The sequence below is a fragment of the Bos javanicus genome, chromosome 15 (genome assembly GCF_032452875.1).
Source record: "Bos javanicus breed banteng chromosome 15, ARS-OSU_banteng_1.0, whole genome shotgun sequence".
NCBI lineage: Eukaryota > Metazoa > Chordata > Mammalia > Artiodactyla > Bovidae > Bos > Bos javanicus.
The window spans coordinates 18,094,561-18,121,224 of NC_083882.1; the positions used below are offsets into that span (position 1 = coordinate 18,094,561).

The window sequence follows — 26,664 nt, forward strand, 5'->3', positions numbered from 1 at the left end:
TCTTTAAATTTTTGTTGTTTAAAGCTACTGAGATTTTGGCAATTGTTTTAGCAGCAGTAGGAAATAAATATAAGTGCTTAATCTTTTACCTAGTGTTTATATTAAAGATATCTTGGGCAGAGTATGACTCAGCAGGAAGAAGAATAAAAATCATTAAAAGATAAAACTCTTTGATGTACTCTGCATCATACGAAATGCCGGGCTGGATAAACCTCAAGCTGGAATCAAGACTGCCAGGAGAAATATCAATAACCTCAGATATGCAGATGGAAACTTGAAAACATTATACTAAATGAAATAGCCAGAGACAAAAGGACAAATATAGAAATTACCTAGAATAGACAAATTCATAGATACAGAAAGTAAAATAGAGGTTACCATGGCCTAGTGGGCAGGGAGGATGGAGAGTTATTGTTCAGTAGCTACAGGAGGTTCTGTTAGAGGTGATGTAAAAGTTCTAGAAACAAATAGTGGTAACGGCTACGTAACATTGTAAATGTAATTCATGTCACTAAATTGTACACCTAAAAATGGTTATGGTAAATTTTATGTTATGTATATTTACAATAAAAAGTGAATACTAATTGTTTAAAGCAATAAAAATAATGTCTTCTTATATTTAAAACAAAAACGTAAGTGAAAAATATTTGACAACAAAAAGCACAAAAGGGGAAGATGATAAAGGGAGCTAACCTGTTTTAATATTCTTGCCTGTTCTGGAAAGGGTAAAATTACTAATTTAATGTAGGTAGAAATTAGTCAAGGATACATATTGTAAACTCTAAGTCACCCCATTAAAATAATATGTAACTTTCATGATAATCTATTGCTACATAGCAAACTACCCCCAAACTTTCTGATGTTGAAGAACCACCATTTTATTATGCTCAAAATTAAGGGTGGCAAATTGTGGTAGGCCATAGTAAGGACGGAGAAAACAATGGCACCCCACTCCAGTACTCTTGCCTGGAAAATCCCATGGACGGAGGAGCCTGGTGGGCTGCAGTCCATGGGGTCGTGAAGAGTCAGACACGACTGAGCGACTTCACTTTCACTTTTCACTTTCATACATTGGAGAAGGAAATGGCAACCCACTCCAGTGTTCTTGCCTGGAGAATCCCAGGGACGGGGGAACCTGGTGGGCTTCCGTCTATGGGGTCGCACAGAGTCGGACATGACTGAAGCGACTTAGCAGCAGCAGCAGCAGCAACATAGGAAGGATGTCTGGTTCTCACTTCCAGAATGATTGAGACTTCATTTGAGATGGATTGCAAAGCTGGGATTGGCTGATATGACTCAAGTTGGGTCTTATGTCAGAGGCCTCAATTCTAGCTATCAGTCATGTTTCTTGGTTCTTTTTATGTTACATCTGCTGGGGATGGAATATTGAAAATGGCTTTTTCATTTATGTATCTCGTAAGTGGAAAGAAATAGGTGATAAATCTCGGATGGCCCATCACTATTCTCTATAGGTAGCCTTTCCATTAGGCTAGTCTGGCATGGCAGTTTCAGGACTGTGGTATCCTGAAACTGTCATGAGCAGTTTCAATCAGAATGAGCATTCTATGACACAGACATGGAAACCACAATGCTTCATCTTCTTCTTCTTCTTTTTTGACTGCCTCATGTAGCTTGCAAGACCTTAGTTCCCTGGGCAAGGAACAAATCTGGGCCCCCTGCAGTGGAAACTAGGAGTCAACCACAGGACCACTGGAGAATTTCCTTTTTTTTTTCTTTCTTTCTTTTTTTTTTTTTTTACTGTAATGCTGCTTGTTACCTAGACTCAAAGGCCCCAGAATGTCACATTCTATTTCATTTGTTTTAGTGGTAAAGCCTAAAATAGCCTAAATTGAAGAAGAATAAAGAATGTCACTTACCTCTAAATAGAAAGAATAGGAAATAATTTATGATCATTTTTAATCAATCAAACTAACCAAAAAGTTAATAGAAAAGAAAAAAGGTATTAAAATGCAAGGAGATCCAACCAGTTTATCCTAAAGGAGAGCAGTCCTGGGTGTTCATTGGAAGGACTGATGTTGAAACTCCAATACTTTGGCCACCTGATGCGAAGAGCTGACTCATTTGAAAAGACCCTGATGCTAGGAAAGATTGAGGGCAGGAGGAGAAGGGGACGACAGAGGATGAGATGGTTGGATGGCATCACCGACTCAATGGACATGGGTTTGGGTGGACTCTGGGAGTTGGTGATGGACAGGGAGGCCTGGCATGCTGCGGTTGACGGGGTCACAAAGAGTCGGACACAACTGAGGACTGAACTGAACTGAACTTTCTATATAAACATTTTTTAAATGGACACACAGCACTAATCATAAATAACAAGTGATAAACTGGATTTTGGCTTCTGATTTAAGATGGCAAAGAAGAAGGATGTGTGCTTATCTTCTTCAGTGAGAAAACCAAAGCTGTTGAACAACCATTGACAGAAGGATGATGGAACACACCAAAAAAAAAAAAAAAAACCCCACACCCAAAGACAAAAAAGTCACAGAGAGACAATAGGAGGGGTGCAATCACTATAAAATCAAATACCATACCTGCCAGGTGGGTGACCCACAAACAGGAGAACAATAATACTAAAGAAGTTCTTGCACTATTGTGAAGGTTCTGAACCCCACGTCAGGCTTCCCAGCCTGGAGAATCTGACAAAGGGGACTGGGGAATCCCCAGGGAATCTGGCTTTGAGAGCTAGTGGCATTTGATTATAGGTCTTCCAGAAGACTGGGGGAAACAGAGACTACAATCCTGGAGGGCACAAACAAAATTTTGTGCACACCAAGACCTAGAGGAGAGGAGCAGTGACCCCACAGGAGACTGAACCAAACTATTTGCTTGTGTTGAAGGGCCTCCTGTGGAGGCATGGGTTGGTAGGGGCTCCCCACAGGGATGGGGGCATTGGAAGGTCTCCCGTGGTGTAAACCCTCTTGGAGTTCACCATTAGCCTTACCATAGAGCTTACAGACCCTAGGGCTGGTTTGCCTCAGTTCAAACAACTATCAGGAAGGGAGTGCAACCCCACCCATCAGCAGATAATTGGGTTAAAGCTTTACTGAGCAAGGCCCTGCCAACCAGAGCAGACTATTTTTCTGAACACCAATCCCTCCCATCAAGAAGCTGACACAAGCCTCAGCTTCACCCATCAGGGCTCAGACAGAATAAGCACAGTCTCACAGCAGCTAAAACAAAAACCATATTAAGGAAAGTTAATCACAATGAAAAAACAGAAAGTTATGTCCCAGACACACGGACAAGATAAACTCCCAGAGAAACAACTAAATGAAGTGGAGATATGCAACCTTCCAGAAAAAGAATTCTGAATAATGATAGTGAAGATGATCCAGGACCTCAGGAAAAGAATGGAGGCAAAAATTGAGAAGCTGCAAGAAATGTTGACCAAAGACCTAGAAGAAATAAAGAACAAATAAACAGAGATGAATAACACACTAGAAGGAATCAATATCAAGACTAACAGACAGAAGAAGGATGGATAAATGACCTGGAGGACAGAATGGTGGAAATCACTGCCACAGAACAGAACATAGAAAAAAGAATAAAAAGAAATGAAGACAGCCTAAGAGACTCCCTGGACAACATTAAATGCAACAACATTTGCATTACAGTGGTCCTAGGAGAAGAAGAGAGAGAGAAAGGAGCTGAGAAAATATTTGAAGAGGTAATAGCTAAAAACTTCCCAAACATAGCAAAGGAAATAGTCAACCAAGTCCCGGAAGCACACAGAGTCCCAAAAAGGAAAAACCCAAGGAGGAACACACCAGGACACATAATAATCAAACTAACAAAAATTAAAGACAGAGATAAAATATTAAAAGCAACAAGGGAAAAACAATGAATAACATAAAAGGGAACTCCCATCAGGCCATCAGCTGATTTCTCAACAGGAGCTCTACAAGCCAGAATGGAATGGCATGATATATTTAAAGTGATGAAAGGGAAGAACCAACAACCAGGAATGCTCTACCCAGCAAGACTGTCCTTCAGATTTGATGGAGAAATCAAAAGCTTTCCAGACAAGCAAAAGTTAAGAGAATTCAGCACCACCAAACCAGCTTTATCACAAATGCTAAAGGAACTTCTCTAGGCCAGAAACACAAGAGAAGGAAAAAATCTACACAAAGTAAAACGAAAACAAATTTTAAAAAATGTTAATAGGATCATATGTATTGATAATTACCTCCAATATAAATGGTTTAATGCACCAACCAAAAGACACAGACTGGCTGAGCATATGCAGCATATGACTGAAAACATGCATATACGCACCACTTACCACATCACTCTGCTTGACCCCCTCAAATTGTATGTAATTATTTTACATTGTTAAGTTAATCATGTTTCCATTATGGCTTACAATTGTAATTATCTTTTTTGTCTGGCTATTGATTGTGAAAATTAATAAACATCTTTTACTCTTGTGATTATGTAATTATTAGTCATTTAATACCATTGTATCATGCTTGGTCAACAGAAAAATAATATAATTGTGTATCACCAAAAGTGGGATCTAAATAGAAAAACCTGTAATCACTTTTTAAAATCCAGATGCATGTCAGAATTATCTTGAAATTTTTTGAAAATACAAATGTTCAGGTATTGCTTTTTTCTCCAGAGCTCCAGATATGTTTCTAATCAGCAGCCATGTTTAAAAACAACTGGACTATATGATGACCTTTTACTTTTATCTAGTTAGTTTCACTTTTTCTATTTCATATTCAGTACTCCCATTTCTTTTAGTTTACATTCTCCAATTTCTGCATCTCTTTTTTTTTTTATGTTCTTTCTCAAGCCTTCATCAAGTGTAGTAGAAAAAATTTTCTATACATATGTATAAGTATGTATAATATATATATTTTAGAAAACTTATAAATTCTTGCCTAATTAAAAAAATTATGACATCTTGATTCCACTTATTTGACTTAATATGAATAGAAGGCTAGATTTCTAATTAAAAAATACATATGCAACAAGCAACAAAGACTTACTGTAAAGCTTAGGCAACTATAGTCAATATCTTGTAATAACCTATGATGGAAAATAATTTCAAAAATAATATGTGTATTTGTATAACTGAATCACCTTGCTGTGCACCTGAAACATTGTAAGTCAACTGTACTTCATATATATACTTCAACTATATATATAAAATATATATAGAGAGAGAAAAAATGGATTTTATTAAAATTAAAATCTTATCAAAAACACCTTTACAAGAGAAATGAGGTACCCTGGAAAATACTTTATATCAATAAAGGATTTGTATTCAGGAAATTTGAAAAACTCCTCCAAGTGAATAATGACAAATAGAGGTGATGTAACTTGAGGATTAGAATATTGGAAGAAATGTGAAGAAAAATTTAGGGATATTTATATCCTCATCATATATAATGAGGAGTCAAATGATCCTGTGTACCATGATGGAACAAGAAACAAAAGTCTTTAAAGAAACAAGGTAAGAAATAGAGGGTTTTAAGTAATGACTTATGATACTGAGAGGGGAGGTAAGCAGGGGTTTGGAGGATAAGTAAGATAAAGATAAATTCTTGATTGTCTTTGCAGAAAGTCAACAGTTCGCTTCTAAAGCTGATAAGTAAAAGGTAATAGGCACATTATTTAGAAACATAAAACTAGTGACTAAAATATCTAAAATAAAACATAATTAAAACTGGTTGCTTTTAGGGCAAGATGGTGGAAATAAGTGAGATGGGGCAAAGACTTGCTTTTTAGTGTAAATTCTACATTATTTTGCTTATTGTAAAGAATTACACATATTACTTTTGATAAAGATATTTAAAGTTACAGAAAAATTCTGTACTCACATTACTATGATTGGGCAAATTATTCAATTATAGGGCCACATAATATGCTAAATTATGCAATCCTTATTAAGAAGTCACCTTCTGGGACACAAGAAGTATCTAGAATCAAGATCAAGTGTATTCTCCTTACATAGAGAATTCAGTTCAGTTCAGTTCAGTCGCTCAGTTGTGTCCGACTCTTTGCAACCCCATGAATTGCAGCACACCAGGCCTCCCTGTCCATCACCAACTCCAGGAGTCCACCCAAACCCACGTCCATCGAGTTGGTGATGCCATCCAGCCATCTCATCCTCTGTTGTCCCCTTCTCTTCCTGGACCCAATCCCTCCCAGCATCAGAGTCTTTTCCAATGAGTCAACTCTTCGCATGAGGTGGCCAAAGTATTGGAGTTTCAGCTTCAGCATCAGTCCTTACAATGAACATCCAGGACTAATCTACTTTAGGATGGATTGGTAGGATCTCCTTGCAATCCAAGGGACTCTCAAGAGTCTTCTCCAACACCACAGTTCAAAACCATCAATTCTTCGGTGCTCAGCTTTCTTCACCATCCAACTCTCACATCCATACATGACCACTGGAAAAACCATAACCTTGACTAGATGGACCTTTGTTGACAAAGTAATGTTTCTGCTTTTTAATATGCTATCTAGGCTGGTCATAAAATTCCTTCCAAGAAGTAAGCGTCTTTTAATTTCATGGCTGCAATCACCATCTGCAGTGATTTTGGAGCCCCCCAAAATAAAGTCTGACACTGTTTTCACTTTTTCCCCATCTATTTCCCATGAAGTGATGGGACCAGATGCCATGATCTTAGTTTTCTGAATGTTCAGCTTTAAGTCAACTTTTTCACTCTCCTCTTTCACTTTCATCAAGAGGCTTATTAGTTCCTCTTCACTTTCTGCCATAAGGGTGGTGTCATCTGCATATCTGAGATTATTGATACTTCTCCCGGCAATCTTGATTCCAGCTTGTGCTTCTTCCAGCCCAGCGTTTCTCATGATGTACTCTGCATATAAGCTAAATAAGCAGGGTGACAATATACAGCCTTGACGTACTCCTTTTCCTGTTTGGAACCAGTCTGTTGTTCCATGTCCAGTTCTAACTGTTGCTTCCTGACCGGCATACAGGTTTCTCAAGAGGCAGGTCAGGTGGTCTGGTATTCCCATCTCTTTCAGAATTTTCCACAGTTTATTGTGATCCACACAGTCAAAGGCTTTGGCATAGTCAATAAAGCAGAAATAGATGTTTTTCTGGAACTCTCTTGTTTTTTCCATGATCCAGCAGATGTTGGCAATTTGATCTCAAGTTCCTCTCCCTTTTCTAAAACCAGCTTGAACATCTGGAATTTCACGGTTCACGTATTGCTGAAGCTTGGCTTGGAGAATATTGAGCGTTACTTTACTAGTATGTGCTGCTGCTGCTAGTCGAATCAGTCGTGTCCGACTCTGTGCGACCCCAGAGACGGCAGCCCACCAGGCTCCCTCGTCCCTGGGACTCTCCAGGCAAGAACACTGGAGTGGGTTGCCATTTCCTTCTCCAATGCATGACAGTGAAAAGTGAAAGTGAAATCGTTCAGTTGTGTCTGACTCTTAGCGACCCCATGGACTGCAGCCTACCAGCCTCCTCTGTCCATGGGATTTTCCAGGCAAGAGTACTGGAGTGGGTTGCCATTGATGAATGCGATTGTGTGGTAGTTTGAGCATTCTTTGGCATTGCCTTTCTTTGGCACTGGAATGAAAACTGACTTTTTCCAGTCCTGTGGCCACTGCTGAGTTTTCCAAATTTGCTGGCATATTGAGTGTAGCACTTTCATAGCATCATCTTTCAGGATTTGAAATAGCTCCACTGGAATGCCATAACCTCCACTAGCTTTGTTCATAGTGATGCTTTCTAAGGCCCACTTGACTTCACATTCCAGGATGTCTAGCTCTAGGTGAGGATCACACTATCGTGATCATCGGGGTCATGAAGATCCTTTTTGTACAGCTCTTCTGTGTATTCTTGCCACCTCTTCTTAATATCTTCTGCTTCTGTTAGGTCCATACCATTTCTGTCCTTTATCGAGCCCATCTTTGCATGATATATTCCCTTATTATCTCTAATTTTCTTGAAGAGTTCTCTATGCTATGCTATGCTAAGTCACTTCAGTCATGTCTGACTCTGTGCAACCCCATAGATGGCAGCCCACCAGGCTCCCCTGTCCCTGGGATTCTCCAAGCCAAGAACACTGGAGTGGGCTGCCATTTCCTTCTCCAATGCATGACAGTGAAAAGTGAAAGTGAAGTCACTCAGTCGTGTCCGATTCTTAGCGACCCCATGGATTGCAGCCTAACAGGCTCCTCCGTCCATGGGATTTTCCAAGCAAGAGTACTGGAGTGGGGTGCCATTGCCTACTCTCCCATTCTGTTGTTTTCCTCTATTTCTTTGCATTGATCGCTGAGGAAGGCTTTCTTATCTCTCCTTGCTATTCTTTGGAACTCTGCATTCAGATGCTTATATCTTTCCTTTTCTCCTTTACTTTTCACTTGTCTTCATTTCACAGCTATTTGTAAGGCCTCCTCAGACAGCCATTTGTATTTCTTTTCTATGGGGATGATCTTAATCCCTGCCTCCTGTACAATGTCACAAATCTGCACCCATAGTTCATCAGGCACTCTATCAGATCTAGTCGCTTAAATCTATTTCTCACTTTCACTGAATAATCATAAGGGATTTGATTTAGGTCATACCTGAATGGTCTAGTGGTTTTCCCTACTTTTTTCAATTTCAGTCTGAATTTGGCAATAAGGAGTTCATGATCTGAGCCACAGTCAGCTCCCGGTGTTGTTTTCACTGACTGTATAGAGCTTCTCCATCTTTGGCTGCAAAGAATATAATCAATCTGATTTCAGTGTTGACCATCTGGTGATGTCCATGTGTAAAGTCTTCTCTTGTGTTGTTGGAAGATGGTGTTTTCTATGACCAGTGCATTCTCTTGACAAAACTCTATTAGCTTTTGCCCTGCTTCATTCTGTACTCCAAGGCCAAATTTGCCTGTTACTCCAGGTGTTTCCTGACTACCTATTTTTGCATTCCAGTCCCCTATAATGAAAAGGACATCTTTTTGGGGTATTAGTTCTAAAAGGTCTTGAGGTCTTCATAGAACCGTTCAACTTCAGCTTCTTAAGAGTTACTGGTTGGGGCATAGGCTTGGATTACCGTGATATTGAATGGTTTGCCTTGGAAATGAACAGAGATCATTCTGTCATTTTTGAGATTGCATCCAAGTACTGCATTTTGGACTCTTTTGTTGACCATGATGGCTACTCCATTTCTTCGAAGGGATTCCTGCCCAGAGTAGTAGATATAATGGTCATTTGAGTTAAATCCACCCATTTCAGTCCATCTTAGTTCGCTGAATCCTAGAATGTCGACGTTCACTCTTGCCATCTCCTGTTTGACCACTTCCAATTTGCCTATGCCAAAGCCTTTGACTGTGTGGATCACAATAAACTGTGGAAAATTCTGAAAGAGATGGGAATACTAGACCACCTGACCTGCCTCTTGAGAAACCTGTATGCAGGTCAGGAAGCAACAGTTAGAACTGGACATGGAACAACAGACTGGTTCCAAACAGGAAAAGGAGTACGTCAAGGCTGTATATTGTCACCCTGCTTATTTAACTTCTATGCAGAGTACATCATGAGAAACGCTGGGCTGGAAGAAGCACAAGCTGGAATCAAGATTGCCAGGAGAAATATCAATAATCTCAGATATTCACATGACACCACCCTTATGGCAGAAAGTGAAGATGAAATAAAGAGCCTCTTGATGAAAGTGAAAGAGGAGATTAAAACAGTTAGCTCTAAACTCAACATTCAAAAAACTAAGATCATGGCATCTGGTCCCACCACTTCATGGGAAATAGATGGGAAAACACTGGAAACAGTGTCAGACTTTATTTTTGGGGGCTCCAAAATCACTGCAGATGGTGAGTGCAGCCATGAAATTAAAAGACGCTTACTCCTTGGAAGGAAAGTTATGACCAACCTAGATAGCATATTAAAAAGCAGAAACATTACTTTGTCAACAAAAGTCCGTCTAGTCAAGGCTATGGTTTTTCCAGTGGTCATGTATAGATGTGAGAGTTTGTGAAGAAAGCTGAGCACCGAAGAATTGATGGTTTTGAACTGTGGTGTTGGAGAAGACTCTTGAGAGTCCCTTGGACTGCAAGGACATCCAACCAGTCCATCCTAAAAGAGATCAGTCCTAGGTGTTCATTGGAAGGACTGATGCAGAAGCAGAAACTCCAATACTTTGGCTACCTCGTACGAAGAATGACTCATTGGAAAAGACCCTGATGCTGGGAGGGATTGGGTGCAGGAAGAGAAGGGGACGACAGAGGATGAGATGGCTGGGTGGCATCACCGACTCGATGGACATGAGTTTGGGTAAACTCCTGAAGTTGGTAATGGACAGGGAGGCCTGGCGTGCTGCGATTCACGGAGTCGCAAAGAAAAGACACAACTGAGCAACCGAACTGAACTGAACTGAACTGAATTTGCCTTGATTCATGGACCTAAGATTCCAGTTCCTATGCAATATTGCTCTTTACAGCATCAGACCTTGCTTCTATCACCAGTCACATCCACAACTGGGTATTGATTTTTTTTTTTTTTTTTTGGCTTTTTTTATGTAGCCAAAGCAAAATCGTAGAGAATTAGGACTATATTAATTTGCTTTATATTTGCAGCATCACTTTCTTAGTTCTTTTTTCAGAGTTTCTAATCTCTTTTTAAATTCAGCTTCTCAAACTATCACATGGGATGCCATTTCATCTCCAGATACAGTCCTCTGAAAGCCATTCAACATGTTGATCTAAGCTAAATTGATTACCATTTTTATTTCCTTCAGATTCTGTTATTTCTTTGTCTGTTTCTATATCACTGGTTTTCCTTAAACATCATTCTACATCACTGGTTTTCCTTGAATGCCAGGTGATTGCCCATTAGTAGTGAAGGATGAAGGTATGTGTCAATTTTTCTAGGGAGGTAGTATAAATAGTCTGTGCTTTTATGTAAGTCTACTGTTTTCCCACTGTTCACACTCATGAATGAGAAGAGTGCCTTGGAGATTTGTGAAGTGGGTGGAATAAGTTAATCACCAGACTTTCTCAAAGAAAGTACAGTCAGGTAGTCAGTTATTAAGCCAGGCATCTCTCAAATACTAGAATTCAGAGGGTTTTACTACAGAGTATCAAATTCATGCTAGAACTAGCTTTCCCAGATGGTTCATGCAAATTTTTTAAAGAGATAAGCTTTCAGCATTTGTTTCTTTTGACTATGCCTTGTGGCATGTGGCTTCTTAGTTCCTCAACCAGGGATCACACACACAACCTCTGCATTGGAAGTGGGGAGTCTTAACCACTAGGCTGCCAGGGAAATCCCTTTTTTTTTTTTTTAATTTTATTTTATATTGGGGTGTATTTGATTTACAATGTTGTGTTAGTTTCAGGTATAAAGCAAAGTGGTTCAGTTATACATATACATGTATCCATTCTTTTTCAGATTCTGATTTGGGTTTTAAGAAGAGGACTGATCACCAGGGAAACTGGAAAATTCCATCTCAAACCCCAGAAGAGATAAGTATTGGGCATTTCCCAGTCATACATGGCATAGTGAAAAGTGAAGTGAAAGTCGCTCAGTCATTTATGACTCTTTGCAATCCCATGGGCCACATAATCCATGGAATTCTCCAAGTCAGAATACTGGAGTGGGTAGTCTTTCCCTTCTCCAGGGGATCTTCCTAACCCAGGGATCAAACCCAGGTCTCCCATATTGCAGGCAGATTCTTTACCAGCTGAGCCACCAGGGAAGCCCAAGAATACTGGAATGGGTAGCCTATCCCTTTTCCAGCAGATCTTCCTGACCCAGGGATTGAACCATGGTCTCCTGCATTGCAGACAAATTCTTTATGGCTGAGCCACTGGGAAAGCATAGGACTACCACCATGTTCTTAACAGGAAACACCCCATTTGGCTTGAAGGGAAGACAGCCATTTTGGTAACCTTTGGTCTTCCACAGTGCATGGAGCCAGAGGAAACTGGCATGGTCAGAGTCTGGGTAAGTGGCAAGTAAGAGACTGGGAAGGTCAGAGTCAGAGTGCAAGGCTTCTTCACATAAGATGCCTGGGTCCCTGAGAAGGATCTACAAATACCCTAAACTTCCAAGAAAAAACTGGAGTATATGCATGTTTTCCTAGGGAAAAGGTCCATCCCTTCTCATAGAGCCAAGAGTAGGTTAAAATTCTGAGATCTAGAACAGCACTAAGCCAGTTGGAGACAAGAATGAGGAAGCCACCAGACACACCACCTAGAGCCAGCCATATCTGAGAGCTTGCCAAGCTGTCACTGAAGTTAGAACATGGACTCACAGCAGAGACAGTCAAGCATTGTTTTTCTGCACTTCTTTCTAACTGTACATCAAGTTCTTTCGAAAACAAGGCCCTGGGCTTGGTCCACTGCTATCTTGTATTCATTCTTGGGTATTAATTCACCAACATTAAACCCCAGGATAGAAGATGTGATAAGACAAGACTCCCTCCCCTACAGAGTCTTTTGCTGGTTTCAGTGGTGGACAGTGGTCATCACAGAAAACACACAGGAACTTTTCCCTGGAACTGAGGTGGGATGAAAAGTGCCTGCTGTGAATATTATCATCTTTTTCCTTGACCCGTGACCTCCAGTTTCTGAAGATATAGCAGAAAATAATCTTCCTTGAAGATAAAGGGTAACAAATTCATAAAACAAAAACACAGTCTTCCAAAGCCCTGTGCTTTCAGATATTCTGGGTTTAGTTCAGCTGCCAGATAAAGTGATTGATGCATTCATCGCGATAGCCAGGTAAGCCCACTTTGTACTGTGATAGGCCACTGAGAGCTGGTAAGGGCACTGGAACCCTGATATCACCTGAAAATCCTTTCCTGGGAAGACAGTTTCATGAATGAGATCTTCCAAGCAAATGACACCAAACTTCCCCAGGTGCTCCTCAATCTCTGTGTCAGAGAGATGACTTTATTCTTGACCTTGGCTTGTCTGTGTTTCAGGATGAGCTCCTGAACAGGCTTCAGATCTGGAAATCCCTAGGTCACCTGGGCTTCCCTGGTGGCTCAGATGGTAGAGTCCACCTACAATGTGGTAGACCTGGGTTTGATCCCTGGGTTGGGAAGATCCCCTGGAGGAGGGCATGGCAACTCACTCCACTATTCTTGCCTGGAGAATCCCCATGGACAGAGGAGCCAGGTGGGCTACAGTCCATGGGGTCACAAAGTTGGGCACAACTGAGTGACTAAGCACACAGCACAGGTCATGTAAGTTTCCACTACACAAAGTTTTTTCATGGTTTAAGGGGTTACTTTCATAAAGATACCACTGAAAATGTTCTTCAGATGAAGTCTTGCAATGCTCCTCTGCACCAGTAAATTCACCCCATTATTCCTTTGGGTGCATACAACAAAGACCATGGAATGTTTATCTGGCGCTTCCAAGCTGTGAGGTTTCACTTCTAGTCTTTAGAACCACACTCTGTCATGCAGTTGATGCCAGGAATTATGTAGGAACCATTCTAGTTGCTTATATTTGAGCTCTTTTTCTTTTCTTTGCTCTTTCCTTTGCAAAAGCTTCTCCTTTGCCTGGGTGACTCTGAGGGCCTGATAAGCCTTCCTCTTTTTCAGGACATTTTCTGGAACCAAAGAGATCTTTCTTTCTTGGCTCTTGCTACACCATCTTCCCAGCACTTCAGGCTGCTCAGGGTTTGTTTCTTCTTATCCCCAACAGTTAATATCCATCTACCAGCAGATAGTTGACTAATAAGACATATGCACCAGCCTGCAGCTTTTAGTCTTGAAGTGACATTGGAGACAACTGGCATAACTGTTACATGTACAGACTTTCAATTAGCCTCATTGTCTATAGCCGTTTTCCTTTTAGCCCTTTAGAATTACTAAATCCTAGGGTTCCAATGACAAACAGGCTATCTCATTAGTGCCTCTTTAAGTATGTCTAGGTAAATATTCTACATAGATATGTCCAATAAGATACTACCATTTATTTTTGGTTTTCCAGACTAAGATAAAATTTATTTACTCATGAACTCCCTTCTCTCTGTTATGGGTGAACTTTCAATATATTGTCACTTCATTTGGATTCTAGAGGGATAGAAAGTGAAAACGTGTGCTCAGTCTACCATTTTATTAAAACACACACACACACTTGTTTACATACAAGGCTTTTCTACTGAAGCTCTTTAAATTCAAGGATGTATTTTAAAGAGCCTAGCAGTGTGTCAGGAATGTAATGAGTGTTCAAAGGTATGTGGCTGATTGGATTTGAATGTGGAAGAGAACAAATTACAAAATGACAGAAAAACTTAGGCCTGGACAACAAGCATGCTGTTAGATACCAACAAAGGAATAATAAATTTTAAAGAAAAAAAATTTTTTTAGTGTTGGAAATCTATTGTTATGCCCTAGCATAAGAAGCAACAGTTAGAACTGGACATGGAACAACAGACTGGTTCCAAATAGGAAAAGGAGTACATCAAGGCTATATATTATCACCCTGCTTATTTAACTTATATGCAGAGTACATCATGAGAAACGCTAGGCTGGAAGAAACAGAAGCTGGAATCAAGATTGCCAGGAGAAATATCAATAACCTGAGATATGCAGATGACACCACCCTTACGGCAGAAAGTGAAGAGGAACTAAAATGCCTCTTGATGAAAGTGAAAGTGGAGAGTGAAAAAGTTGGCTTAAAGCTCAACATTCAGAAAACAAAGATCATGGCATCCGGTCCCATCACTTTACGGGAAATAGATGGGGAAACAATGGAAACAGTGTCAGACTTTATTTTTTTGGGTTCCAAAATCACTGCAGATGGTGACTGCAGCCATGAAATTAAAAGACGCTTTCCTTGGAAGGAAAGTTATGACCAACCTAGATAGCATATTCAAAAACAGAGACATTACTTTGCCAACAAAGGTCCGGCTAGTCAAGGCTATGGTTTTTCCTGTGGTCATGTATGGATGTGAGAACTGGACTGTGAAGAAGGTTGAGCGCCGAAGAATTGATGCTTTTGAACTGTGGTGTTGGAGAAGACTCTTGAGAGTCCCTTGGACTGCAAGGAGATCCAACCAGTCCATTCTGAAGGAGATCAGCCCTGGGTGTTCTTTGGAAGGAATGATGCTGAAGCTGAAACTCCAGTACTTTGGCCACCTCACTCGACGAGCTGACTCATTGGAAAAGACTCTGATTCTGGGAGGGATTGGGGGCAGGAGGAGAAGGGGACGACAGAGGATGCTGGATGGCATCACTGACTCGATGGACGTGAGTCTGAGTGGACTCCGGGAGTTGGTGATGGACAGGGAGGCCTGGCGTGCTGCGATTCATGGGGTTGCAAAGAGTCGGACACGACTGAGCGACTGAACTGAACTGAAGCATAGGCAAATAATGGAAACTATTTTTCAAGACATCATTAACTGTTACGAATTATTTTTGTGTGCTAGAAACAGACACACCACTTTTACAGAGTGTTGATACTATCCTAGAGAGAAAAGAATTCATTTTACCTCTTGGCTCTCACCTAATCCAGTAAATCAACTTGGAATAGTCCTTATTGGATAAGAAAACCACAGAGCATAGTGTAACACAGCAAGAAACTACTACATTAATCCAGATATACATTATGTCCTCAAGAGTAGGTACTCAATAAATATTTAATGAGTAAATGTATCCCTAACACTTGCTTGCAAACCTGATTCCAGAGTCAAGAAATAAAGTTTTCAGAGGTGAAAACCAAATAAGTGATGATTTCATTATAGTGGCCATTATCAAAGTACCTGACCTAGATCAGAAACTCAGTAAATATTTGTGAGGCTAATAAGATAATTAGTTAACTTTTTCAAACTTTAAAAAAGTCTACTTATCAAGCAAATGCTGGTGTATAACTCTTTAATATAGTAATACTGAAAGCCATTGAATTTTATAAACAGTTGAACTATATATCAATTATATCTCAATAAAGCCACAAAAAAAGAAAGAAACTCACAAGAAAACATTTCCAGGCCTTCTGAATGACTCTGGCAGCTCTGTCTTTCCTTTCAAATTCTGATTCTTGTTTCAAAGCCATGTGAAAGTCCTAAAATAAAATAAACAAAGGAGTATAATTTTAAATTATATACTCCATCATGAAACTGTCACTAGAACTACATGAAATTCAAATAGAAAGTACAAAGGATATACTGAAAATGATATTTGGCATCAAAATAACTAAAATAAACATTAAAATTGACACCTTTAACTGATAGCCTCTGTTCCATTTTGCTTTTTATTGAAGTATAGTTGATTTACAATATTATATTTTTTTCATTATTTTTAAAGATTATACTCCATTTAATGTTACAAAATAATGGCTATATTTCCCTGTGTGTAAATTATATCCTTGTTGCTTTTCTACTTTATGCATAGTAATTTGTATGTCTTAACCCCCTACCCCTATTTTGTTCCTTCCCTTTTCCCACTCTTCACTGGTAACCATTAGCTTGTTCTCTGTATCTGTAAGTGTGTTTCTGTTTTGTTATATACATCATTTGTTTTAGTTTTTAGATTCAGCATGTAAGTGATAATATAGAGTATTTGTCTTTGTCTGACTTTTTCACTAAGCATAATAATCTCTAGGTCCATTCACATTGCAAATGGCAGAATTTGTCCTTTTTGATAGCCAAGTAATATTCCACTATATATATATATATATATATATATATATATATATATATGCATACCACATTTTCTTTATCCATTTATCTGTTGATGGACATGTAGGTTGATGAACTATCATGGCAATTATAAATAATGCTTCTAAAAATAGCGGGGTGCATACATCTTTTTGAATTATTGTTTTCATTTTCTTTGAAAATGAAACTCAACAGTGGAATTCTTGGATCATATAATAGTTCTATTTTTAGTTTTTTGAGGAACCTCCATACTGTTTTTCACATTAGCTGCACCGATTTACATTCCCACCAACAGTGTATGAGGATTCCCTTTTCTTCACATCCTCACAAACATTTGTTACTTGTAGACTTTTTGATGATATCTGGCATCTGGTCTCATCATTTCATGGGAAATAGATGGGGAAACAAAGGAAACAGTATCAGACTTTAATTTTTGGGCTCCAAAATCACTGCAGATGGTGATTGCAGCCATGAAATTAAAAGACGCTTACTCCTTGGAAGGAAAGTTATGACCAACCTAGATGGAATATTGAAAAGCAGAGACATTACTTTGCCAACAAAGGTCCATCTAGTCAAGGCTATGGTTTTTCCAGTGGTCATGTATGGATGTGAATTGAACTGTGAAGAAAGCTGAGCACCAAAGAATTGATGCTTTTGAACTGTGATGTTGGAGAAGACTCTTGAGAGTCCCTTAGACTGCAAGGAGATCCAACCATCCTAAAGACCAGTCCTGGGTGTTCATTGGAAGGACTGATGCTGAAGCTGAAACTCCAATACTTTGGCCACCTCATGCAAAGAGTCGACTCATTGGAAAAGACCCTGATGCTGGGAGGGATTGGGGGCAGGAGGAGAAGGGGACGACAGAGGATGAGATGGCTGGATGGCATCACCAACTCGATGCACTGGAGTTTTGGGTGAACTCCGGGAGTTGGTGATGGACAGGGAGACTTGATGTGCTGTGATTCATGGGGTTGCAAAGAGTCGGACACGACTGAGTGACTGAACTGAACTGATCCTGACAGATGTGAGATAATATCTCATAATTTTGATTTGCATCTCTCTGATGATTACCAATGTTGATCATCTTTTCATGTGCCTGTTAGCCACCTGTCTGTCTTCTAAATGTCTATTCAGGTCTTCTGCCCATATTTTAAATTGGATTATTTGTTTTTGATATTGAGTTGTATGAGTTATTTACCTATTTTGAATATTACTGCTATTATTTATACCATTTGCAAATATTTTCTCCCATTCTGCAGGTTGTCTTTTAGTTTTGTTGATGGATTTTTTTTTGCTGTGCAAAAGCTTTTAACTTTAATTATGGCCTATTTGGGTTTTGGGGGTTTTTTTGCTTTTATTTCTTTTGCCTTAGAAGAATGATCCAAGAAAATATTGTTATAATTTTTATCTAAGCATGTTCTGCCTATCTTATCTTCTAGGAAATTTATGATTTTAAGTTTTACATCTAGTTTTTAAACCATTTTGAGTTTTTGTATACAGTGTGAGGAAATGTCCTAATGTCATTGTTTTACATGTGACTGTTCAGTTTTCCCAAAATAACTTGTTGAAGAGACTGTCTTTTCTTCATGGTGTATTCTTGCCTCCTTTGTTGTAAATTAATTGATGGTAGATGTGTGGGTTTAATTCTGGGCTCTCTATTCTTTTCCATTGATCCATATGTCTGTTTTTGTTCCATTACCAAACTGTTACAATGACTGTATGGTGTATCTAAGGTCTGGAGGTTATGCCTTCAGCTTTATTCTTTTTTTCAGGATTGTTTTCAGAATTCAGGCTCTTTTGTGGTTCCATTTAAAATTTATTTTAACTTTTTATTTTATCTTGAAGTATAGTTGATTAATGATGTTGTGTTAGTTCTAGGTGTACAACAATGTGATTGAATAATCAGATCAGATCAGTCGCTCAGTCGTGTCCAACCCTTTGTGACCCCATGAATCGCAGCACGCCAGGCCTCCCTATCCATCACCAACTCCCGGAGTTCACTCAGACTCATGTCCATCGAGTCAGTGATGCCATCCAGCCATCTCATCCTCTGTCATCCCCTTCTACTCCTGCCCCCAATCCCTCCCAGCATCAGAGTCTTTTCCAATGAGTCAACTCTTCGCGTGAGGTGGCCAAAGTACTGGAGTTTCAGCTTTAGCATCATTCCTTCCAAAGAACACCCAGGGCTGATCTCCTTCAGAATGGACTGGTTGGATCTCCTTGCAGTCCAAGGGACTCTCAAGTCTTCTCCAACACCACAGTTCAAAAGCATCAATTCTTCGGCACTCAGCTTTCTTTACATTCCAACTCTCCCATCCAAGTACTAACCAGGCCTGACCCTGCTTAGCTTCCGAGATCAGACGAGATCAGGCGCGTTCAGGGTGGTATGGCCGTAGACTATATTCCAACTCTCACATCCATACATGATCACAGGAAAAACCATAGCCTTGACTAGATGGACCTTTGTTGGCAAAGTAATGTCTCTGCTTTTGAATATGCTATCTAGGTTGGTCATAACTTTCCTTCCAAGGAGTAAGCGTCTTTTAATTTCATGGCTGCAGTCACCATCTGTAGTGATTTTGGAGCCCAGAAAAATAAAGTCTGACACTGTTTCCACTGTTTCCCCATCTATTTCCCATGAAGTGGTGGGACCAGATGCCATGATCTTAGTTTTCTGAATGTTGAGCTTAAACCAACTTTTTCACTCTCCTCTTTCGCTTTCATCAAGAGGCTCTTTAGTTCTTCTTCACTTTCTGCCATAAGGGTGGTGTCATCTGCATATCTGAGGTTATTGATATTTCTCCCAGCAATCTTGATTCCAGCTTGTGCTTCATCTAGCCCAGCATTTCTCATGATGTACTCTGCATATAAGTCAAATAAGCAGGGTGACAATATACAGCCTTGATGTAATCCTTTTCCTATTTGGAACCAGTCTGTTCTTCCATGTCCAGTTCTAACTGTTGCTTCCTCACCTGCATACAAATTTCTCAAGAGGCAGATCAGGTGGTCTCATATTCCCATCTCTTTCAGAATTTTCCACAGTTTATTGTGATCCACACAGTCAAAGGCTTTGGCATAGTCAATAAAGCAGAAATAGATGTTTTTCTGGAACTCTCTTGCTTTTTCTATGATCCAGCGGATGTTGGCAATTTGATCTCTGGTTCCTCTGCCTTTTCTAAAACCAGCTTAAACATCAGGAAGTTCACGGTTCACATATTGCTGAAGCCTGGCTTGGAGAATTTTGAGCATTACTTTACATATACATATATCTATTCTTTTTCAAATATTTTTCCCATTTAGATTGTTATAAAATATTGAGCACAGTTCTTGATGTTATCCGTTTAAAATATAGTAATGTGTACAGGTCAATAAACTCCCTAACCCTCCTCCACCATCCTTCCCCTCTGGTAACCATAAGTTCATTCTCTAAGTTTATGGATCTGTTTCTGTTTTGTGAATAAGTTCATTTGTATCATTTTTTTTTTTTTGGATTCCACATATAAGCAAAATCATCCAATATTTGTCTTTCTCTGTCTGACCTACTTCACTCAGTATGACCTACTTCACTCTAGGTCCATCCATATTGCTTGCAAATGGCATTATTTCATTCTTTTTCAGTTCAGTTTAGTCGCTCAGTCATGTCTGACTCTTTGTGACCCCATGAATGACTAATAGTCCATTGTATATATGTACCACATCTTCTTTATCCATTCACCTGTTGAGGGAACATTTCTGTTGCTTTCATGTCTTTGATATTGTAAAGAGTGCTGCTGTAAACACTGGGGTGCATTAATCCTTTTGGATATATGTTTTTATCTGGATGTATGCCCAGGAGTGGGATTGTAGGATCACGTTAGCTCTATTTTTAGGTTTTGAAGAAACTTCCATACATTCCCACCAACAGTATAAGAGGGTTCCCTTCTATCCACACCTTCTCCCACATTTATTGTTTTTGTTTTTTAATGATAGTAGTTCTGACTGGTGTGAGGTGATATATATTGTAGTTTTGATGTGCATTTCTCTAAGTTAGTAATGTTGAACATCTTTTCATGTGCTTCATGGTTATAGGTATGTATTCTTTGGAGAAATGTCTACTTAGGTCTTCTGCCCATTTTTTTTGCTTGGATTGTTTGTTTTTTGATATTAAGCTCCATGAACTATTTGTAAATTTTGAGACTAATCCCTTGTTGGTCACATCATTAGCAAATATTTTTTTCCCATTCTATAGATTGTCTTTTTGTTTTGTTTATCATTTCCTTTGATGTACAACAGCTTCTGAGTTTAATTAGTCCTATTTATTTTTGGTTTTATTTCCATTACACTGGGAGACAGAAAAAAATTCTGCTGCAATTTATCTCAGAGTATTCTGTTTAGGTTTTCCTCTAAGACTTTTATAATGTCTGGTCTTACATTTAGATTTTTAATCCATTTTGACTTTAGTGTATGGTGTTAGAGCATGTTCTAATTTCATTTTTTTGTTTGTTTGTTTTTACATGTAACTGTCTGATTTTCCCAGGGCCATTTATTGCAGAGACTATCTTTCCTTCATTGCATAGTCTTGCCTCCTTTGTTGAAGATTAAATGATCATAGGTGTGTGGGCTTATTTCTAGACTTTCTATCCTGTTCCATTAATCTCTATTTCTATTTTTGGCCAGTATCATAATGACTGGATGACTACAGCATTGTAGAGTCTGGAGTCAAGGAGCCTTATTCCTCCAGCTCTGTTTTTCTTTCTCAATATTGCTTTCACTATTCAGAGTCTTTTGTGTCTTCATACAAATTTAAAGATTTTTTTTTTGTTCTAGTTCTGTGAAAAACGCCCTTGATAATTTTATATGGATTCCCTGAATCATTAAATTTCCTTGAGCAGTATAGTCATTTGGACAATATTGACTCTTCCAATCCTAGAGGATGGTTTATCTTTCCATCTATTTTGTCATCTTTGATTTCTTTCTTCGGTGTCACAGTTTTTGGAGTAAGGGGCTGTTGTCTACTTAGGTAGGTTTATTCTTAGGCATTTTATTCTCTTTGTTGCGATGGTAAATGGGATTGTTTGCTTCATTTCTCTAGTATATAGCAATGCAACATATTTTTTGTATTAATTTTGTAACCTGTAACTTTACCAAATTCACTGATGAGCTCTCATAGTTTTTGATAGTGTCTTTAGGATTTTCTATATATCGTATCATGTCATATGCAAAGTGTGACAGTTTAACTTTTTCTTTTCCAATCTGCATTTCCTTTATTTCTTTTTCTTCTATGATTGCCATAACTAGGACTTCCAAAGCTATGCTGAATAAAGGGGCAAGAGTGGACTGTTCCTGACCTTAGAGGAAACTCTTTCAGCTTTTCATCATTAACTATGATGCTAGCTGTAGGTTTATTGTATATGATCTTCACTGTACTGAGGTAGGTTTCCTCATTGCCAACTTTCTCAGTTCAGTTCAGTCACTCAGTCCTGTACAACTCTTTATGATGCCATAGACTGCAGCACACCAATCTTCCCTGTCCATCACCAACTCCCAGAGCTTACTCAAATTCATGTCCATCGAGTTGGTGATGCCATCCAATCGTCTCATCATCTGTCGACCCTTCTCCTCTTGCCTGCAATCTTTTTCAGCATCAGGATCTTTTCCAGTGAGTCAGTTCTTCCCCTCAGGTGGCCAAAATATTGGAGTTTCAGCTTCAGCATCAGTCCTTCCAATGAATATTCAGTACTGGTTTCCTTTAGGATTGACTGGTTGGATCTCCTTGCAGTCCAAGGGACTTTCAAGAGTCTTCTCCAACACCAAGTTCAAAAGCATCAATTATTCAATGCTAGGCCTTTTTTATGGTCCATACATGAAACTGGAAAAACCATAGCTTTGACTATATGGACCTTCATCAGCAAAGTAATGTCTCTGCTTTTTAATATGCTGCCTAGGTTGGTTATGGCCTTTCTTCCAAGGATCAAGAGTCTTTTAATTTCATGGCTTTCTGCCATAAGGGTGGCATCATCTGCATATCTCATGAATTTTGAAAAAGTCCATGACTCTCAACAGTCTACTCCAACACCAAAGTTCAAAAGCATCAATTCTTCGGTGCTCAGCCTTCTTCAGAGTCCAATTCTCACATCCATACACCACTACTGGAAAAACCATAGTTTTGACTAGATGGACCTTTGTTGGCAAAGTAATGTCTCTGCTTTTTAATATACTGCCTAGGTTGATCATTGCTTTTCTTCCAAGAAGCAAGCATTTTTAATTTCATGGCTGCAGTCACCATCTGCAGTGATTTGGAACCCAAGAAAATAAAGTCTGTCACTGTTTCCATTGTTTCCCCATCTATTTGCCATGAAGTGATGAGACCAGATGCCATGATCTTGGTTTTCTGAATGTTGAATTTTAAGTCAGCTTTTTCACTCTCCTTTTTCTCTTTCTTCAAGAGGCTCTTTAGTTCTTCTTTGCTTTCTTCCATAGGTGGTGTCATCTGCATATAGAGTTTACTGATATTTCTCCTAGCAATCTTGATTCCAGCTTGTGCTTCATCCAGCCTCGCATTTCACATAATGTACTCTGCATATAAGTTAAATAAGCGGGATGACAATATACAGCCTTGATGTACTCCTTTCCCAATTTGGAAATAGTCCGTTGTTCCATGTCTGGTTCTAACTATTGCTTCTTACCGATTTCTTATGAGGCAAGTAAGGTGGTCTGGTATTCCTGTCTCTTGAAGAATTTTCCACAATTTATTGTGATCCGCACAGTCAAAGGCTTTGGTGTAGTCAATAAGGCAGAAGTAGATGTTTTTCTGGAACTTTCTTGATTTTTTGATGATCCAATGGATGTTGGCAATATGATCTCTGGTTCCTCTGCCTTTTCTAAATCCAGTTTGAACATCTGGAAGTTCATGGTTCATGTACTGTTTAAGCCTAGCTTGGAGAAGTTTGAGCATCACTTTGCTAGTGTGTGAGACGAGTACAACTGTGTGGTAGTTTGAGCATTCTTTGGCATTGCCTTTCTTTGGGATTGGAAGGAAAACTGACCTTGTCCAGTCCTGTGGCCACTGCTGAGTTTTCCAAATTTGCTGGCATATTGAGTGCAGCACTTTCACAGCATCAAGTTTCAGGATTTGAAATAGCTCAACTCGAATTCCATCACCTCTACTAGCTTTGTTCATAGTGATGCTTCCTAAGGCCCACTTGACTTCACATTCCAGGATGTCTGGCTCTAGATGGGTGATCACACCATCATGGTTATCTGGGTCATAATCTTTTTTGTACAGTTCTTCTGTGTATTCTTGCCACCTCTTCTTAATATCTGCTTCTGTTAGGTCCATACTGTTTCTGTCCTTTATTGTGCCCATCTTTACATGAAATGTTCCCTTGGTATCTCTAATTTTCTTGAAGAGATCTCTAGTTTTTCCCATTCTATTGTTTTCCTCCATTTCTTCACATTGATCACTGAGGAAGGCTTTCTTATCTCTCCTTGCTATTCTTTGGAACTTTGCATTCAACTGGGTATATCTTTCCTTTTATCCTTTGCCTTTACCTTCTCTTTTCAACTATTTGTAAGGCTTCCTGAGACAACCATTTTGCACTTTCACATGTCTTTTTCATGGGGATGATCTTGATCACTGCCTCCTGTACAATGTCGTGGACCTCTGCCCATAGTTCTTCATGCATTCTATCAGATCTAATCCCTTGAATCTATTTGTCACTTCCACTGTATAACTGTCAGGTATTTGATTTAGGTCATACCTGAATGGTCTAGTGGTTTCCCCTACTTCAATGTAAGTCTGAATTTGGCAATAAGGAGTTCATAATCTTAGCCATGGTCAGCTTCTGGTCTTGTCTTTGCTGATGGTACAGAGCTTCTCCATCTTTAGCTTCAAAGAATATAATCAATCTGATATCAGTATTGATCATCTGGTGAAGTCCATGTGTAAAGTCATCTCTTGTGTTGTTGGAAGAGGGTGTTTGCTATGGCCCGTGCATTCTCTTGGCCAAACTCTGTTAGCCTTTTGTACACCGAGGCCAAACTTGCCTGTTATTCCAGGTTTCTTTCGACTTTCTGCTTTTGCATTCCAATCCCCCATGATGAAAAGGACTTTTTTTTTTTTTTTTTGGTGTTAGTTCTAGAAGGTCTTGTATGTCTTCATAGAATTGTTCAACTTCAGCTTCTTCAGCATTAGTGGTTGGGGCATAGACTTGGATTACTGTGTTATTGAATGGTTTGCCTTGGAAATGAACAGAGATCATTCTGTCGTTTTTGAGATTGCACCCAAATACTGCATTTTGGACTCTTGTTGACTGAGGGCTACTCCATTTCTTCTAAGGGATTCTTGCTCACAGTAGTAGATATAAAGGTCATCTGAGTTAAATTCACCAATTCCAGTCAATTTCAGTTCACTAATTCCTAAAATGTCGATGTTCACTCTTGCCATCTCCTGTTTGCTACTTCCAATTTACCTTGATTCATGGACCTAACATTCCAGGTTCCTATGCAATGTTCTTTTTTACAGCATCAGACTTTACTTCCATCACCAGTCCCATCCACAACTGGGCGTTTTTTTTTTTTGCTTTGGCTCTGTCTCTTCATTCTTTCTGGAGTTACTTCTCCACTCTTCTCCAGTAACATATTGGGCACCTACCGATCAGGGAATTTCATCTTTCAGTGTCGTATCTTTTTGCCTTTTTATACTGTTAATGGGGTCTCAAGGCAAGAATACTGAAGTGGTTTGCCATTCCTTTCTCCAGTGGACCAGTTTTGTCAGAACTCTCCACCATGACCTGTCCATCTTGGGTGGCCCTACGTGGCATGGCTCATATTTTCATTGAGTTAGACAAAGCTGTGGTCCATGTGATCAGTTTTCTGTGATTGTGGTTTTTCATTCTGTCTGCCCTCTGATGGATAAGGATAAGAGGCTATGAAAGCTCCCTGAAGGGAGAGACTGACTGTGGGGGAAACGGTCTGGTTCTGTTGGCAGGGCCATGCTCAGTAAATATTTAATCCAATTTTCTGTTCATGGGCTAGGCTGTGTTCTCTCCCTGTTGTTTGACCTGAGACCAAACTATGGTGGAGGTAATGAAGATAATGGCGACCTCCTTCAAAAGGTCCCAAGCACGCACTGCCACACTCAGTGCCCCTGACCCTACAGCAGGCCTACTGCAACCCATGCCTCCTCCGGAGACTCCTGGATACTCACAGGCAAGTGTGGGTCAGTCTTTTGTGGGGTCACTGCTCCTTTCTTTTAGTTCTTCTAGGCCTTTGTTAAACATTTCTTGCATCTTCTTGATCCTTGCCTCTATTCTTTCCCTAATATCTTGGATCATCCTCACTATTATTATTCTGAATTCTTTTTCTGATAGATTGGCTATCTCCACTTGACTTAGTTGTTCTTCTGGAGTTTCATCTTATTTATTCATCTGGGACATATTCCTCTGCTGTCTTACTTTGACTAACTTTCTGTGATTGTTATTTCTGTTCCACAGTCTGTAGGTTTGTAGTTCTTGCTTCTACTGTCTGCCTCTGTTGGATAAGGTTGTCTAAGAGGTTTGTGCAGGTTTCCTGATTGGATGGGCTGATTCCTGCTCAGTGATGGGTGCAATTGGGTCTTGTCTCTTTGGTTGGCAGGGCCATGCTCAGGAAGAGTTTAAGCCACTTGTCTGCTGATAGGCGGGACTGTGTTCCTGCTCTATTGGTTGTTTGGCTTTAGGTGACCCAGCATTGCAGCCTACAGGCTGTTTGGTGGGGCAAATGGCACATTCCAGGAGGGCTCATGGTAATGGGTACTTCTGAAAACTGCTACTGTCAGTGTCTTTGTCCCTGCAGTGAGCTGCAGCTATTCCCCACCTCTGCAGAAGGTAGGTCAATATTCTTAGGTCAATCTTAGCAGGTAGGTCAATATTCTTATGGGTCACTTTCCCCCCTGTATTTCAGTGCACATGAGACTTTGTGTGTATCCTCTAAGTGTGGAATTTCTTTTCCCAGAAGTTCTGTGGAAGTCCTATTATCTAACCCCACCAGCCTTCAAAGTCAGATTCTCTGGGGATTCCTCCCATT

The 26,664-nt window shown here is 39.6% G+C and overlaps 1 protein-coding gene and 1 pseudogene across 1 annotated transcript in view; both read right to left on the reverse strand.

Annotated features, from left to right (window-relative positions):
* Positions 1-26,664, reverse strand: part of C15H11orf65 (chromosome 15 C11orf65 homolog) — a 113,720-nt gene that overhangs the window by 57,223 nt on the left and 29,833 nt on the right. Inside the window, exon 2 of the mRNA XM_061440225.1 lies at positions 15,936-16,025. Within this exon, the coding sequence (XP_061296209.1) occupies positions 15,936-16,016 (81 nt within the window). The 5' untranslated portion in view covers positions 16,017-16,025. The remainder of the gene's footprint in view (positions 1-15,935; positions 16,026-26,664) is intronic.
* Positions 12,687-13,793, reverse strand: LOC133261549 (large ribosomal subunit protein uL30-like; annotated as a pseudogene).